The sequence below is a fragment of the Siphateles boraxobius genome, unplaced genomic scaffold (assembly GCF_051911475.1).
Source record: "Siphateles boraxobius isolate OS27281-9 unplaced genomic scaffold, OSU_SipBor_1 256, whole genome shotgun sequence".
NCBI lineage: Eukaryota > Metazoa > Chordata > Actinopteri > Cypriniformes > Leuciscidae > Siphateles > Siphateles boraxobius.
This window is the reverse complement of record NW_027508872.1, coordinates 127,501-145,913: the sequence shown is the minus strand read 5'-3', so window position 1 is coordinate 145,913 and position 18,413 is coordinate 127,501. Positions and strand designations below refer to the sequence as shown.

The 18,413-nt window shown below is 38.0% G+C and overlaps 2 protein-coding genes across 2 annotated transcripts in view; one reads left to right on the top strand and one right to left on the bottom strand.

The window, feature by feature from the left end:
- The first annotated feature begins 706 nt into the window (after nt 1-706).
- Nucleotides 707-6,459, top strand: tmem42b (transmembrane protein 42b). Its single transcript, XM_077243987.1, has 3 exons — nt 707-946; nt 1,217-1,363; nt 3,825-6,459. The coding sequence occupies exons 1-3, from the start codon at nt 740-742 to the stop codon at nt 3,963-3,965; spliced, it is 495 nt and encodes a 164-aa protein (XP_077100102.1). The 5' UTR covers nt 707-739; the 3' UTR covers nt 3,966-6,459.
- Nucleotides 6,460-7,435: 976 nt separating this feature from the next.
- zdhhc3b (zDHHC palmitoyltransferase 3b) overlaps nt 7,436-18,413 on the bottom strand; it is an 11,379-nt gene continuing 401 nt past the window's right edge. Inside the window, exons 2-7 of the mRNA XM_077243986.1 lie at nt 14,609-14,946; nt 14,107-14,231; nt 12,746-12,842; nt 12,484-12,565; nt 12,203-12,333; nt 7,436-9,110 (exon numbers count right to left, since the gene is read on the bottom strand). Of these exons, the coding sequence (XP_077100101.1) occupies nt 8,952-9,110; nt 12,203-12,333; nt 12,484-12,565; nt 12,746-12,842; nt 14,107-14,231; nt 14,609-14,917 (903 nt within the window). The 5' untranslated portion in view covers nt 14,918-14,946 and the 3' untranslated portion in view covers nt 7,436-8,951. The remainder of the gene's footprint in view (nt 9,111-12,202; nt 12,334-12,483; nt 12,566-12,745; nt 12,843-14,106; nt 14,232-14,608; nt 14,947-18,413) is intronic.

The window sequence follows — 18,413 nt, the reverse complement described above, 5'->3', positions numbered from 1 at the left end:
TTATGATGGAAAGATGCACTTTTATGATGGACAGATGCACTTTTATGATGGATAGATGCACTTTTATGATGGACAGATGCACTTTTATGATGGACAGATGCACTTTTATGATGGATAGATGCACTTTTATGATGGATAGATGCACTTTTATGATGGACAGATGCACTTTTATGATGGACAGATGCACTTTTATGATGGATAGATGCACTTTTATGATGGACAGATGCACTTTTATGATTGATAGATGCACTTTTATGATGGATAGATGCACTTTTATGATGGACAGATGCACTTTTATGATGAATAGATGCACTTTTATGATTGATAGATGCACTTTTATGATGGATAGATGCACTTTTATGATGGATAGATGCACTTTTATGATGGACAGATGCACTTTTATGATGGATAGATGCACTTTATCAGGGATAGATGCACTTTATCATGGATAGATGCACTTTTATCATGGATAGATGCACTTTTATGGACTTCAAAACAGAAACCTCCATTCACTGCCATTATGGAAGAGCCAGGACATTTTTTAATAACTCCGATTGTATTCGTTTAAAAAGAAGAATGTCATATACACCAAGGCTGACTTATGGATGAGTAAATCATGGGCTAATGTTCATTTTTGGGTGAACTATCCCTTTAACTAAAACGCAGCATGCACTCCAGTTCCCAGAATGCACCTGCTCCCCGTGATGCTGACGCGTGAGTGTTTTCGCAGTGCTGGAGGATGAGGTGTGATGGGTCTGCTGCTGAAGTCATGTTTTCCGGTGTCCTGTACGCGTTGCTCGCGGGGTTTCTCGGCGCCGTCGCGTCCTCGTCCGCCAAACTGTCTCTCGGAACCGACTATCTGAAGGGTGTGTGTGAGACGGGCCTGCGAACCTGGGGCGAGCAGAGGAAATTCTCGCAGCACAACGACACGAGCGCGTGCGACTGGGTGAGTGTGTGTGTGTGTGTGTGTGTGTGAGTCACTGCTGGAAAACACAGCAAACACCCGCACTGTCTCATCATCACGCTTCACACACACACTGCGCATTTAATGCATGATGATGAATGATGATGCTGTTACGTGACAGACATGCATGACCTTCAGCGCCGCGCGCGCACGTGCCATCGCTCTTCCTGATGCATTAGTGAATCCCATTAGATATTTATGGCTGCTGAATATTGCAGTAGTAACAAGTGTTTTCCACTTTCCCCGTGACAGCTGCACATTCCTCTCAGACTGCTGTGTGGAGGTCTGCTGTTCACCTGTAATGCTGTGATGTGGACCTTCCTGGCCAAAGCCCTGAGAAGCTCGTGCTCGTCCGCGCGCACCACTGTGACCACCACCGCCTCCAACTTCATCTCTTCTGTGAGCAGCAGCTTCACATTAAACACCTGCTCAGGAGGCAGGGACGCATTTATGCGTGGAATTGCATATGAAATGTCCATGCATTCGGATTAGGCTACACAAAAGTTTGACTTTTGCATATTTGTCAGTCACACATAAATGAAACCGGTACTTTTTTAACTGAGTAAATGTAAATATTTTCAGAATAAACAGATTTATGCTGATTCTAAGCTAAATGAATGTGCTATTTTTTAAATCACTATTTAAATAAAATTAAATAGATGGACATAGTTAATGAACTATGCTAGGATTTTTTTTGAGTGCAGAAATCTTACTTTTCCATTAATGTGTGACTAAGAAATATGCATCAGTTTATTAGTTTGTTTTAATCATGATTAATCGCATCAAACAGAAAAGTTTGTCAATATGTGTGTGTAATGTATAATACACGTATCTATCTATCTATCTATCTATCTATCTATCTATCTATCTATCTATCTATATATATATAAATATATATACGCGCACACACACATGTTACACACTTTTATGTTAGATGCGATTTAAACGATTTGACAGCACTAGTTTTTTTTGTGTTAAAACTGTTGGATCCAAATGGATGAAAATTTTAGATGCAATTTAAATACATAAATCTTAAATCTACACTCTCTATATATGGTCAGCTTAATCATAATTATAAAATTAAATATTAATAACAAATTAAAATGAAATAATTCCTCAGCTTGAAAAACGCTCCAGTATGTCACGTGTAATATATAATATCAAATAACTGTATTTATGAGGCTTTTCAATCTGGGTTCAGGACTGCCCACAGCACTGAGTCCGCCCTTCTGCGAGTGCTAAATGATATTTTTATCTCCACTGATTCGGGTGATTCTGTGGTTTTAGTTCTCTTAGACCTTTCGGCAGCTTTTGACACTGTTGACCACCCTACTCTGTTGGCTAGACTTGAGACTGAGGTGGCCCTAAAGGCTTCTGTCCTGTCATGGTTTCAGTCGTACCTTTCTGACAGAAAGTTTTTAGTTAAGATGGGTAATTTCTCCAGCTCCATGGCACCTCTAACCTGTGGTCTTCCACAGGGCTCCATTTTGGCTCCCTCTCTATTTTCTCTATACATGCTACCGCTGGGCGCTATCTTAAGGAAACACAGTGTATCATTTCATCTTTATGCAGACGACACCCAAATTTACATTCCATTTAAAAGAAATAACCCTGCAGCGTTAAACTCTCTTCTACTATGCCTAGAGGAGGTAAAGGCATGGCTGGCTCAAAATTTCCTCTCTCTAAATGATGATAAGACCGAGGTCATTGTCTTTAGCCCGAGTGAAAGGTCCCAGTACATAAGCCCAGACTTGGGGAGTTTATCTCCCTCTAAATCTACAGGAGTGCGGAACCTAGGTGTTCTTGTTGACCAGTCTTTAAAATTTGACAAACACATATCATCTGTTATCAGCTCCGGTTTCTACCAACTGCGCTTATTATCTAAAATCAAAGGCTTTCTGACTCCGATAACTTTGGAAATGGCGGTTCATGCCTTCATCACGTGTCGGCTAGACTATTGCAACTCACTTTACTGTGGGATATCAGTTTCTCAAATTGCCCGTCTTCAGTTGGTCCAAAATGCAGCGGCCAGACTTATCCTTAACTGTCGCAAATACGACCATATCTCTCCGATTCTTAAATCGTTACACTGGCTGCCAGCCAGCTGTGGAACACCCTGCCTCTAGAGATCCGAACGGCCCCCACCCTTTCTATCTTTAAGTCTTTGGTAAAAACCTACCTGTTTTCTTTAGCTTATTGATCTTCTTTTTTTTTTTTTTTTTTTTTTTTTTTTTTTTTTTTCTACGATTTTATATTTGAATCTCTGATAAGGCTTTTCGTAGCTCTGCTGCTTTTTATGTGTTTTAGGGGTTGTTTTTGCTGTTTTTACTTTTCTTATTTGTGTGTTCTGTAAAGCACTTTGGTCTGTCTAAGCGGCTGTTTAAATGTGCTATACAAATAAATGAACTTGAACTTGAACTTGAATATATGTGTAAAAATCATCATCCAGTCATCATGAATGACTTGAAAAATCATAGAAAAGTCATTATTTATAGATAAACATTAGTGTTTTAAATGACAACTTGTGGTTAAAAGTTAGTTTGGATTTGGGTTGCAAATGAATCTGCAAAAAAAAAATGGACATGAAATAAAAAAATTGTTTTATTAAAAATACATCTTTAAATCATAATACATTTTTTTTTGCTTTAGATAAAATACAGTGATCCACTTAATCTTTTGAATTTTGAACAATACCCGTTCTTGTCTTTTTGATCCACTTCAAATGTTGACTACTGTGGGTCAAATAATAAACCTAAAATAATAGTCCATTGTAGCATAGGAAATAATAGCCTGGTGTTAATATTAGTATATTATTCTTATTAATCTGATGCATGTGTGATGATTTTGTGTTTCTCGACAGGCGTTTCTGGGGCAGCTAATATTCGGGGAGACCCACGTGGCTCTGTGGTGGACGGGCATCTCTCTGACTCTCTCTGGTCTTCTGGTGCTTCATCACACATCGCCACACCTCACGCAGTCCCACGCCAGCAAGAGAGAGTGACCCGCTGCCCACGGTCAGACCGATGAGGAGAAACACACTAGAGAAAGCAGCTTCAGCACTAACTTCATCATCATCATCATCATCATCATCATCATCACTCACTATGGGTCCAAATGCTCGAAGACGCACAAACAGGCTGATTTTCTTTCGCTTCACGGCACCAGAGTTGCTCGAAATATATATCTCTCACATGGAAGATCTACTGTCATGCCAAAGATCTGTTTAAATATCTCAAAACATTTATTTATATGCATTATTATTAAAAATCCATAAGAAAGTATTAAAAACAACTTTTATCACTTTTAATGTGATAATGAATCTCAGATGTCTATCGTATTTCACCTCAAAATCAAAAGAAAAAAAGAGAATAAATATTTTGGATAAACAAGATGGAGGCTGATTTTAGGACCATAAAATAATTGTAAAAATTCTACAGGAAAACTCACAGTAGTTACATGCAGATGAGCAATTTATTAATTTTTTGAGTGAAATATTTATGGTTGGTCTTTACAAAAAGCTCCAATTTGGCAACATAATGCGTTAACTAACATGAAGATGCCAATTGATTTGACATAAATCATGCCATAAATGTAATTCAAATTTATATTTTTCTTAGTTTCAAATTCCAATTGCTGCTTCAAGTCATGCCCTCAGTGACATCACTTCCTTCAGTTTTGCAGATTGGCAGTCATTCCCTCCATCATCCTAATGCACTGTGAGGCCGTGTGGCAATAATAACAGCAAACCTCGGCATTGTACATCCTTCACCGGAAGATGCTTTTCCGAAATATATGCCACATATCTTATGCATGCAAACATCCAGTGATGTTAGAGCAAAGACACTTCCTGTAGCTGTGTGAATGAACACCAACCGAAACCTGTTCTTCAGTCCCTTCTTCAAACACACCGACACTTACCAGGAGGATGCAGTGCCGGAAAACAGCTAGTCATGCTTGCTATTCGACCGGCGTCATCACTAGCGGTGTAACGATACCTTCATGTCACGATTCGATACATATCACGATATGCGATACTCCAAGACATATGATATAAGGTTAACAAAAAATGTACTGTTGATTAAAATGCTAAACATTACATTGTGTGTGTAAATTAATAGGCTTGGATTTGTGCTGGAAACACAAGAAACCCCAGAATAACAATATTCATGATTCTGAAGCTGAAAACAGAATTATTTTAGACGAATATGCTTGAACTCTGTCACTGACTAGATATATTTAAAATAATGTAGGCCACTTTTTACTGGTAACAGGACGCGCACATATTCCCCCATTGCAGCATTATACATAATATTCAACATTATATTTAGTAGTTTAATGTAGTACTGACACTAAAGCTCTGTAAAATTGATCACAGTTTCTCGCACAGTACTTTCTATTTTGGGTGAACTATTCACACTACATAATGTTGAATTTTTATATTGCGATAAATTGTGACTCGATATATTGTTACACCCCTAGTAATCACATATTACATTTCCAAGTGAAGACTTTTCTTGGAATAACGTGCACAATGAGATCAGTAGCATGTATTGAGAAAGCAAATGGAGTTTTTCTTTTAAAGATCAGTTGATCTTTAGCAGATGTGTGTCGTTATTAGGGGACTGAAGGACCAGGTCTTGTACTCCAGACTGTGAATTACTCTAGTTCTTCCTGTGGTCTCGGTTGGCCGCATGAACCCGGACACTCGTAGAGCAGCTAAATATAGATCTTAATGAAATAAACATGGACGAATGCGTTACACACGTCCATTCGTCGCGCAAAAACACCAAACTTAATGTGACGTTATAAAGTCCCTGGCAATGTGATGTTTCTTCTGTGTTTAATGTTGAGAAAGCTGTTTAATCATGCATATAACTTCCATGAGCACATTACATGCAAATAATGTTTCGTATGGTTATAATTAGGGGTGTTTCTGATGATGAACATTCAATGCATCCACTGCAGAATGTAATAAGTGTAGAGAACAAAACCATTGAAATTGTTTCACTTCATTTAATAGCCTAAATCAAAATTAGAATTGTTGTCAGAGCAAATAATTGACACCCTTAGTTATAATGATGCAAACAGAATAATAATTGTTAATGGGTTAATGCTGAATCAGGGCCAAAGTGACACTTGTTTCTATATAGCACGTAGAATTTGACATGCGAAATATAAATGATTAAAATATGAATATGTTGCCTTATATGCGGGCATTCCTTCTGTGTCATTATCATGACCTAATATTGTCATATTTGGCGTTAGATACTGTATCATTGGGGACCAAACGTGTGTAAATCTTGATTTCAAATGAATGGATGAATGAAATTAACTCAACCATCTTAATAAGATCTCTCATTCATAGCATACGCCGTCTGTTTGTGTTACTGTATAAAAATAAGAATAATGTGTAAATAGTTTTATTATTTAACGGACAAACTAGAGGTCTGTAAACTCATCACTGAAACAGTGAATCATTAAACCGCTATAAAGTGTGTTGTGCCGATTTTTTCTTTGTTGTCTGTACATTTTATTCCTCATACACAGTGTTGTGGAAAGTTACTTCTAAAAGTAATGTTACAATATCATCACTCCCTGAAAAGTATCAAATTACATTACTAAGTTACTTTTTCTCACCTGGCAGGCTCGATCTCTTCCAGGCTTAGTTTGCAGGCGTTAAAGTGTTTATAGCAGTTAAGCATTCAACAACATAGCCTATAACATAAACCTGCTGTTTGTATTAAAGTCCCCCATAATTTCATTCGTTAAAACTCATCTTTGATCACCAAAATTACATATAAATTCTCCAAGCTTGAATGTAACTGGACACCATTAACTCATTTAATATACGGGGTTCTATGAATATGCAAATGAGCCCCGCCTCCACTCACTCGGCTCAGCGATCCACTCGCTGACGATCACACGTTGATCTGATTGGTTACAAGGTAGTTTGTGACGTCAGAAACACCAGCGATTTCAAACCGTGTTTTTGAGACTGTCTTTGGTTCACTGCAGTTTTAAGGAGAAAATACTCAGCAATGCTGTCGACTTATGAATTTACACATGGTTTGTCTTAAAGCATATTAAAAACACCACATAGACATATAAACAACATTAAAAGCTGGATTTTTACCACAGGGGGACTTTAACATTACAGGTTAAACAGTTTTACTAACTGTAAAACTTTTATTGAAAGTAACACGTTTTGTTACATTTGTACAATTTATCTGTTCCCGTGCAGGCATGAGTGCACAAGTGACTACATTTCCATTATTTAATAAAAAAATAAGTGAAATAAGTTTAAAAATATTGTGCATTACCTCAATGCTCAAATATTGTGAAAAAATGTATAATGCACTACTTTACTCATTACATCCAAAAAGTAATCTGATTACTTAATGCACATTACTTGTAAATGTAATGCATTACCTGCTTAGAAATCATCAAGACGACAGAGGAAAAACACAGCAATGAAAAACAACAAAAAGAGAAATTTATTGAACTGACTTTCAAAGTGAAAGCAAACCGAAACACCCAAAACTGCATTAAGATATTGATATATTTAACATACATGCACAACAAAGCACAAATTTAAAAAAATCGTTGAACAGCAGTGATTATGAAGACTGAACGTTAATGACGACCCGTAGATTGAAGCGTAATTCGCGAGCAGACGGGAAATACTGATCCACCAGCAGACATCGAACACCTCAATGCCTTGAAATCCAATGAACTTTCCGTCGTAAACCTTTCCTGCGCATTCAAACCGGAATTGGGCTCAAGACAGAAAAAGCCCTGAAAAGATCTCAGGGTCGTCTACAGCCGTCAGTCTCTAGTTTAAAAGCGTTTGCGGCTGCAGAATAAGAAGACGGGATGAATATCTGATGGTCCGAGCTGGATTTGGAAGAGAAACAGGATTGATTTCATCATGTCAACCTGAGGGACAAAAACAGCAGCCTTCTGGATTCAGGAAGATCAAGCTCACGCTCGAACACTGTAGTGACACCGTAATGTAGGGAATCCACGAGCAGTGAGAACCGATAGAAGTATTGCAAACAGTGTATTAGTCACACAGCTATTTCTACGCCAGTAACGAGCTAATGCGTGCATAAGGAAATTACATTAACCCCATGAATCTGTCAAAAAAACGTCATATTTCAACCCAAAATCAACAGAAAAAATGTTTAGCATCAAGAATCAGGCAAGATGAATTGACATCATTTTCAAGATTAATAAAAAATGCAAAAAAAAAAAAAAAATTAAGCAAATTGTATATTTTTTTTATAAATGTATATATATATATTGTATATATCATTTTATCAATCATTGCATGTATGTTTTTTGAATGTAATTCAGTTAAAATGACTGTATTACAATAAGGAGAATCACCACTGAGAATGAGAATAAAAAAATAAAATAAAATAAACTGTAAATCTAAGGGTTAAATGCATTTAATTATCATGAAAATAGTCACAATGCAAAAGAAAAAGAAAAAAAAGAGGATTTTGCTGTGGAATATGACCCGGGCGTGCTTTCATTAGTGTTAGGCAAATGATGATGCGTATAGATCACGAAAGGAAAAAAAAAAACTTCAGGAGATTCTTCGTTTTTCATAATGAAATCAAATTTGGCAACAACAGATTCCTCAAGGCTCGAGAACAACATGAGCGAACGGTCTCTAAAAGAAAAGGCATTTCTTAATTAACCAGCGAATATAACGGCATCTGTCAATCAAACAAATCAAGTCAGGAGATCAACGAGAAACACTTCAGTAATTTGCCACGGCTGGTGATGGTCAATAAGTTTCATGGTCAAGGCCTCTAAAATCTTGAATATTTCAAACGGCTGCAGAATCTCATGATGTAGATCACAGTGTGGGACGCTCTCGAGAGAAGCCACTAGAACAGTGAGATCTTTCAGAACAGACAGAGTTAAAAAGCAAAGAGATGTTTGTGTGTCGATAGGTTGTGCTCGATGTGTGGGCGTCTCAGACCACGTACTGGTAGAGATTGGCTTTCCCGTGATCCGGCCTGGCGAACGGACTGAGCCAGGAGAGAGAGAGCGGGTGACCGAACACCACCTTCATGTTCATCCACTTGGACCTTTTGGCCCATCTTCGCTCTTCCTTCTTCAGCTGCTCGATTCCCTGCGAACCAGAGATTCATTTGAGGATTTCAATGTTCATCTTCTAATCCATCTAAACGCTTAATACAGCTGATCAAGGGAACAAACCCCTTCTCATATCATGCACTGATATCTGTGTCATATTTACCAATTCATACAATGAGATTCGTGGATCTCGAAAAGTGGAAGATGGAAAAAGCAAGAGCTGTTTATTCAATGACATGTTTCGTCACATCATAAATGGGTTAAAAACATTCAGGGTTATTTTAAATAAGAAGATTTGTGTTACTTTAAATAAAATAAAACATAAACAAACATTTATCATTATCATTTAGTTTAACTTGATGTGCTAAAGTAAGTAAAACTGAAATAGAAACAAATAAAAAACAAACATAAAAAACCCCACTAAAAATTACTAAAAACAACAACAACAAAATGACTAAAATTTAATTAAAATGAAAACAGAAACATAAAAATAAAAACCACTAAAATCCCTATTTAAATTGCACAAAATTAGATTCATAAGTAGGGGTGTCACGATTCTCCAAATCCTTGATTCGATTACATTTTCGATTCTAAGGTCACGGTTAGATTCGATTCTCGATTTTTTTTTTAAGCACAGGTTGCTGTTGCTCCTAAAAAGCTGACATCAGTTCATCGCAATCTCACACATCTCTGTTATTATCAGTGAAGCTGACTGCACAATGAATCTTTCATAATATATAGCCTACGCTTTGTTTGTTATAATTAGAGGATTTGCCAGCGTACAGAATTCAGCACTGAACAAAAAGTCTGTTTTGAGCGGTGAGGAGAGTCTATCTTAAATGCTTCTGATTGGCCATTGCGTTCAAGAAAACAACACACATGTCTGTGATTGGCTAAATCGCTCAACGCTGCAAACATGTTATAAATAGAAACTCTGGCCTGTAAATCGTTTCTATTTTGTTTTAGTTGTTCTTGTTTCTTTTCTGCAACAGATGAAAAAAATGTATTAGTTTTTATATGTTTTATTCATAGATATTTCTAGTTTGCGGGAGTCCCGCGAATCGTTTTATCCTCCCGCACACACAGAGTGAATGCATTACCGCCCGCGCTCGCACTCGGCCATCAAATCTAGTCCCGCGCCGCACTCTATTGCGTTGGGAGTGCACGTCTATAGATCAAGAGCCCGGCCCGAGGATAGTGACGGGAAATATCCATAGAATCCAAGTTAGAGGACTCACAGCCTTTCAACACGTGTGTTTTTTTCCCGCGCCGTGATGTGTCGTTCATGAACGATCCGTCATTGCCTCTGTCACGCGACAAATGAACAAAAGACTCGGAAGGTCAAGTAATTATTAATGTTCCCTGTAAATTACTTTTGACTGCATTATAATGATTTCTTAATTCAGAATATGATCAAGATTGCGTAGGTGGATATATTCGGGGAATTTGCCTGTTAAAAGTATAACATTTAAAGCCCCTGAAATGACTAGAAAAAACATTAGTTCATTTTGATGAACGAGATTGAACAATAGAGTCAGTAAAACTACCCGAAATTTCCATCACGGGCACGACATGGGGGCGTGGCAGCATCGACGATTCCATTTTCGAGTTTGTGAATTAATTTCGATCGATTTCGATTTAAAATTGAAATCGCGACACCCTTATTCATAAGACATTATTTTATTTCTTATTTTAGTATCATTGCTATACTATTATATTTTTATTAATATTTTGAATTATATTTTATTTTTTCCATTTTAATTTGAAAGTCTTCAAATGATCCAAGGTCAAAAACAATTCAATTTTCTAATAATATTCACTTTCGGCTCTTTACTCAGTGTCTGAAACGCTTCGAACAAGGATTCAGTCTCTCTAAACCCCGCCTTTCTGAGAGCTGCTCTGCTGTGATTGGTCAGAAACCAAACGCTCATTATCATATCTGAATCTCAGCTCTTGACACACAGTGATATGAACAGTAAAGATGGCGTGGGTTTTACCGTTATCAATCTCATCAAAGTGGATTTGCTTCATCAGCATAAAACAGCGTCTTCTCGACATGAACAGGGTTCATACACATTTTAACCAATACTTTTCCACGACTTTTCGGCACATTTCCATGACTATGTGTTCCTGAAAATGTTAGTCGACATTATAAGAATAAAAATTATGTCGTGTTGTCTTAACGTCCTTATATTCGGGCGGCATAACGTTCAGTTCACTTCCGATTCACTCACTTGTTGCGATGTTGCCTGAGGCGAAGTCGTGCTGACAGAAATGTAATTGAAATATTATAGTAATCTGGCTAGTTGTCGCTTCAGTCGTTATAAACCTGCTATATTGGCGCTTTTTCGGATATTCCCTTGGTGTGCTCTGACGTGTATGACGTAATGCTAGCTCATTGGTGCACACGTCAGAGGCGCCCGCGCCATTGGATATGCTTTTTCTGCAGCGGAGCCAATGAGTGAGCCAGACACTCACTGTCCTAGCTATCAGCTGTCAACGTGAATTTTTTTTTTTATTAAACTGTTTTTGTATTAATCACATATTATGCTGTGTTGAAATTAAAAAAAATTCAATGACTTTTCCAAAACTTTCTGGGTCTTTTTATTTTTTCAGAACCTTTCCTGGCCTGGAATTTGCATTTTTCAAATTCCATAACTTTTCCAGGTTTTTTTAAAACGTACGAACCCTGCATGAACAACACAAACCAAACTCTTCCAGTCTCAGATTAACTACAGTGTTTGAGGGCGGGGCCAAGAGATGCTGTTCAGCCAATCAAGACCATTATGCAAATTAGCTACAAACCTACAGAGGTTCAGATACAACTACAGTTTTTGAAGGCGGAGCTAAAACTGTTCGCCAGTAGCCAATGAAAACCATAGGCGGGCATTATACAAATGTGTTACATTGTTACATTGTTACATAGGTATGCAACAGGAAGTGAGACTGAAATTACTAACGACTCGTTTCAGGCAGTTCAGAATCGATTCTTTCTTTTAAGAGACAATATTGTGCACTTTGATCTTTAAAACTTTGCAGACCTTTTACATTCACAAACATGAAAGGGAATAACTGAAAAAGCAAAATAGGGGCACTTCAGTTAAGACAATAACCATAAGTGTCACTTACGGTCTCGTCGTTGCAGATGGAGTGCACCTGCGTCCCGAACATCACAGAGGTGAAGATGAGGAAGAGCAGACCCTCAAAGCACAGGAGGATGAGGAGGATGACGGTCGCCGGAGGAGAGAACGAACTGCACTCTGAGGACAGGAAACAGGAACGATCAATACAGGAAGCTCTAAACTCACGGACGAATCAGAGAGCTCTGTTACAACACAAACAGCCAATCATTGAGCAGCACTCGGAGGGAAAATAAAAACTCAGGCCATGATGCAGAAACAAACACTTACTTGCCCAGTCTTCTTCAAAACAGAAGACGAAATGTAAAGCTACCATCATGAGAGCATGAAGGGAAATCAAAGCAATGTACATCTGGAGACGAGAGAGGAAACCGTACAGATTAATTATATCCTATATTAGTTTTTATTCATATTTAGAATTAAATTTTTATACGTTCAGTTTTAAGATTTCTGAACTTTTGGTACCGTGACAACCATGGCACAAAACCAAGCAGAAATCATAATGATTTAAAGTAGTTGTGATGAAACTCACAGTGAAAAGCACAAAGTATTTTTGGTTGTTCTCTCCCACACAGTTGTTGACCCAGGGGCAGTGATGGTCCATCTTCCTGATGCAGCGCTTACACACACTAGACGGAGCAAACACAGGAAACTCTCTCTGAATTTAAGGCCACAGTCGTGGTTTCTTGCACCAGCAGTGACCATTTAGTTATTGATGCTGTGTGTGTGTGTGTGTGTGTGTGTGTGTGTGTGTGTGTGTGTGTGTGTGTGTGTGTGTGTGTGCGCGTAAGAGAGAGAGAGAGAGAGAGAGAGAGAGAGAGTGTGTGTGAGTGTCTGTGTGTGAGAGTCTGTGTGTGAGAGTGTGTGTGTGTAAGAGAGAGAGAGTGTGTGAGTGTCTGTGTGTGTGTGTGGGAGAGAGTGTGTGTGTGTGTGAGTGTCTGTGTGTGAGAGAGTGTTAGTGTGTGTGTGTGTGTGAGAGAGTGTAAGCGTACGATTGTGTGTAAGTGGGTGTTGTGTGAGAGAGTGTGTGTGTGTGTGCGTAAGAGAGAGAGAGAGTGTGTGAGTGTCTGTGTGTGTGTGGGAGAGAGTGTGTGTGTGTGTGAGGGACAGTGAGAGTGTGTGTGTGTGTGTGTGTGTGTGTGTGTGTGTGTGTGTCTGTGTGTGAGATAGTGAGAGAGTGTGTGTGTGTGTGTGTGTGTGTGTGTGTGTGTGTGTGTGTGTGTGTGTGTGTGAGAGAGTGTAAGCGTACGATTGTGTGTTAGTGGGTGTTTGTGTGAGAGTGTGTGTGTGTGTTGTTACCTGCAGTGATGTGCTCTATCAGGTTTGATGCTGCAGCATCTAACCTGATAGCATCTCCCTCATTCAGTGAGGGAGAGTGAGAGAGTGTGTGTGTGTGTGTGTGTGTGTGTGTGAGTGTCTGTGTGTGAGAGAGTGTAAGTGTGAGTGTGTGTGTGTGTGTGAGAGAGTGTAAGCGTACGATTGTGTGTTAGTGGGTGTTTGTGTGAGAGAGTGTGTGTGTGTGCGTAAGAGAGAGAGAGTGTGTGAGTGTCTGTGTGTGTGTGAGAGAGAGTGTGTGTGTGTGTGTGTGTGTGAGGGACAGTGAGAGTGTGTGTGTGTGTGTGTGTGTGTGTGTCTGTGTGTGAGAGAGTGTGTGTGTGTGTGTGCGCGCGTGCGTGAGTGTCTGTGTGTGAGAGAGTGTGTGTGTGTGTGTGCGCGCGTGCGTGAGTGTCTGTGTGTGAGAGAGTGTGTGTGTGTGTGTGCGCGCGTGCGTGAGTGTCTGTGTGTGAGAGAGTGAGAGAGAGTGTGTGTGTGTGTGTGTGTGTGAGAGAGTGTAAGCGTACGATTGTGTGTTAGTGGGTGTTTGTGTGAGAGAGTGTGTGTGTGTGTTGTTACCTGCAGTGATGTGCTCTATCAGGTTTGATGCTGCAGCATTTGGGACACTTATACACCACCTGTCCAGGCTTGAGCTGCAGACTCTCGATGAACTCTTTAGTGGCGTTTCCCTTTGGAACGGCTCCCTAACCCACAGAAGAGGAACCAGTCAGAACCTCAGATTACAAACCATTCATCATCAGCTGATACATCACATCACTAACATTAATATTGTCATTTTACAGTTGTACAGTTGTAATATAAACATAATTTTAATTGTTATAGTATTTACTGAAATACTTTATTTTACAATAAAATTAAATATTTTTCTACAGCAATTTTTTATTTAGTAATTAATATGATTGTTATCATTATTAATTGAAATTCATATTGATATATTTTGGGCCAAATTGTGGAGCACTATAATACATTTTAATTAATTAATTATTAAACTGATATGGTTGTAAGTCATGGTTCTTGGTGTGAACAGGCCTGGTTACTGCAGTGTGTGTTCGACACTCACCGGGTCGGTGCACATGGCTCTGAAGTGTGACGCCAGCGCGAGGAACGCGAGGCCGTTAAACACGGCACCGTTGATGACGCTGTACGCCACGTTCTTCGCCGGCAGCAGCATTACGAAGACCACCACGAACTCGGCGTAGAAGACCAGCATCCACGTGATCACGCCGCACACGATGCCGCAGCCGTCCCGGATGAACCACATGTCGTGGGGGGAGTGTGAGCGCGGAGGAGGGGGGGTGCAGTGCTCCGGGCGCAGGTATCCGGCCTGGCGCTCGATGTCCCGACTGCGGTTAGCTGGGGAACTCTTCATCCTTCCCAACGGGAAGCTCCCACATCCTCCTCCAGAGAGACAGAAACACAAACGTGAAAACATGTCGGGTCACACATCAGACAGTCACGGCATGCATTTTGCAGATGTGCGTTTCCTGAATGACTCACATTGCATTTAAAGGGATAGTTCATCCAAAAATGAAAATTAGCCCATGATTTACTCTCCCTCAAGTCATCCTAGGTGTATATGACAATCTTCTTTCAGAAGAATACAATCAGAGTTATATTAAAAATTGTTAGATGCACTTTTATGATGGATAGATGCACTTTTATGATGGATAGATGCACTTTTATGATGATAGATGCACTTTTATGATGATAGATGCACTTTTATGATGATAGATGCACTTTTATGATGGATAGAGGCACTTTTATGATGGACAGATGCACTTTTATGATGGACAGAGGCACTTTTATGATGGATAGATGCACTTTTATGATGATATATGCACTTTTATGATGGACAGATGCACTTTTATGATGGATAGCTGCACTTTTATGATGGATAGCTGCACTTTTATGATGGATAGATGCACTTTTATGATGGACAGATGCACTTTTATGATGGATAGCTGCACTTTTATGATGGATAGATGCACTTTTATGATGGACAGATGCACTTTTATGATGGACAGATGCACTTTTATGATGGACAGATGCACTTTTATGATGGATAGCTGCACTTTTATGATGGATAGATGCACTTTTATGATGGACAGATGCACTTTTATGATGGATAGCTGCACTTTTATGATGGATAGATGCACTTTTATGATGGACAGATGCACTTTTATGATGGACAGATGCACTTTTATGATGGATAGCTGCACTTTTATGATGGATAGATGCACTTTTATGATGGACAGATGCACTTTTATGATGGATAGCTGCACTTTTATGATGGATAGATGCACTTTTATGATGGACAGATGCACTTTTATGATGGATAGATGCACTTTTATGATGGACAGATGCACTTTTATGATGGATAGCTGCACTTTTATGATGATAGATGCACTTTTATGATGGACAGATGCACTTTTATCATGGATAGATGCACTTTTATGATGGACAGATGCACTTTTATGATGGACAGATGCACTTTTATGATGGATAGATGCACTTTTATGATGGACAGATGCACTTTTATGATGGATAGATGCACTTTTATGATGGATAGATGCACTTTTATGATGGATAGATGCACTTTTATGTTGGACAGATGCACTTTTATGATGGATAGATGCACTTTTATGATGGATAGATGCACTTTTATGATGGAAAGATGCACTTTTATGATGGATAGATGCACTTTTATGATGGACAGATGCACTTTTATGATGGATAGATGCACTTTTATGATGGACAGATGCACTTTTATGATGGACAGATGCACTTTTATGATGGATAGCTGCACTTTTATGATGGATAGATGCACTTTTATGATGGATAGCTGCAGTTTTATGATGGACAGATGCACTTTTATGATGGATAGCTGCAGTTTTATGATGGATAGATGCACTTTTATGATGGACAGATGCACTTTTATGATGGATAGATGCACTTTTATGATGGATAGATGCACTTTTATGATGAATATATGCACTTTTATGATGGATAGATGCACTTTTATGATGGATAGATGCACTTTTATGATGGATAGATGCACTTTTATGATGGACAGATGCACTTTTATGATGGATAGCTGCACTTTTATGATGACAGATGCACTTTTATGATGGATAGCTGCACTTTTATGATGGACAGATGCACTTTTATGATGGATAGCTGCACTTTTATGATGGATAGATGCACTTTTATGATGGACAGATGCACTTTTATGATGGATAGATGCACTTTTATGATGGATAGATGCACTTTTATGATGGACAGATGCACTTTTATGATGGACAGATGCACTTTTATGATGGATAGATGCACTTTTATGATGGACAGATGCACTTTTATGATGGATAGCTGCACTTTTATGATGGATAGATGCACTTTTATGATGGATAGCTGCACTTTTATGATGGATAGCTGCACTTTTATGATGGATAGATGCACTTTTATGATGGACAGATGCACTTTTATGATGGATAGCTGCACTTTTATGATGGATAGATGCACTTTTATGATGGATAGCTGCACTTTTATGATGGATAGATGCACTTTTATGATGGATAGATGCACTTTTATCATGGATAAATGCACTTTTATGGATTTTAAAACAGAAACATCCATTCACTGCCATTATAAAGCTTGGAAGCGGCAGGACAATTTTTTAATATAACTCTGATTGTATTCATCTGAAAGAAGAATGTCATATACACCTAGGATGACTTGAGGGAGAGTAAATCATGGGCTAATTTTCATATTTGGGTGAACTATCCCTTTAAGATGTACAATTGATCAGTTTATGCTTTCCCTCAGAATCGAACACAAGACCTTCTGCGATCAGCTTTCAAACACATTACAGTATTTCGTTCTTGTGACCTTCATCAGACATTTGAAAGTAGGGGATGCACTGCCAGCAAATCTAAAATAAAAAGACTACTCAGAAAAGCTATTTAAAGGCACCATGAAATCAAAATGGACATTTTTTTTAAATGGAATATTGCAGTGTTTATTCTAAATGATTTATCCGTGCACATCATTATTTTGATTAATTCCTGTGCCTCTTGATTAACTTCTCAGTCTTGCAGCATCTCTTCTCTTCTCTGATGATGTGTGCGGGACAACCTGTCACTCACATGAGATCCAATAGCAAACCAGAACCATCCAATCCATTTGTTCTTGTTCCAGAAGCATTTCACTCGGATATACGTCACAGTAGGGAAGATAAGACGATTACAATTTCTGTTTCATGCCGACTTTAACATGATTTGATGTGGACAATAGATTAGACGCAATCATTAAAACATATGTAGAAGAGGACCTACTAGTACAAAAACGAAATACTGGCCTATCCAAATAAGGTAATTTGATTGATTTTGCGACTCATGTTTATCACTACAATACTGTGCGTATCAAATATAGTCATCTGATCACAATGCATCTTGGGTACATTTCCATATATATAGCCTAAATAAATAAAATAAAATATAAACAAACACAAAAAAGTTATATATATATATATATATATATATATAAAATATTTAATGTTATTTATTTATGATTATATATATATATATATATATATATATATTATAAATATATAAATTACAAGCTTTATAAATATATATATATATTTATAATATTTAATGTTATTTATTTATGATATATATACAAATATATATATATATATATATATATATATATATATATATATATATATATATATATATATATATATATATATATAAACCCTAAATAAATTAAATTAAATGTAAAATATATCCATACCGGCTTAAAATTAATAACATTCCAAAAAAACAGAAAATAACCATATACATGATTATAATAATATAATGAAT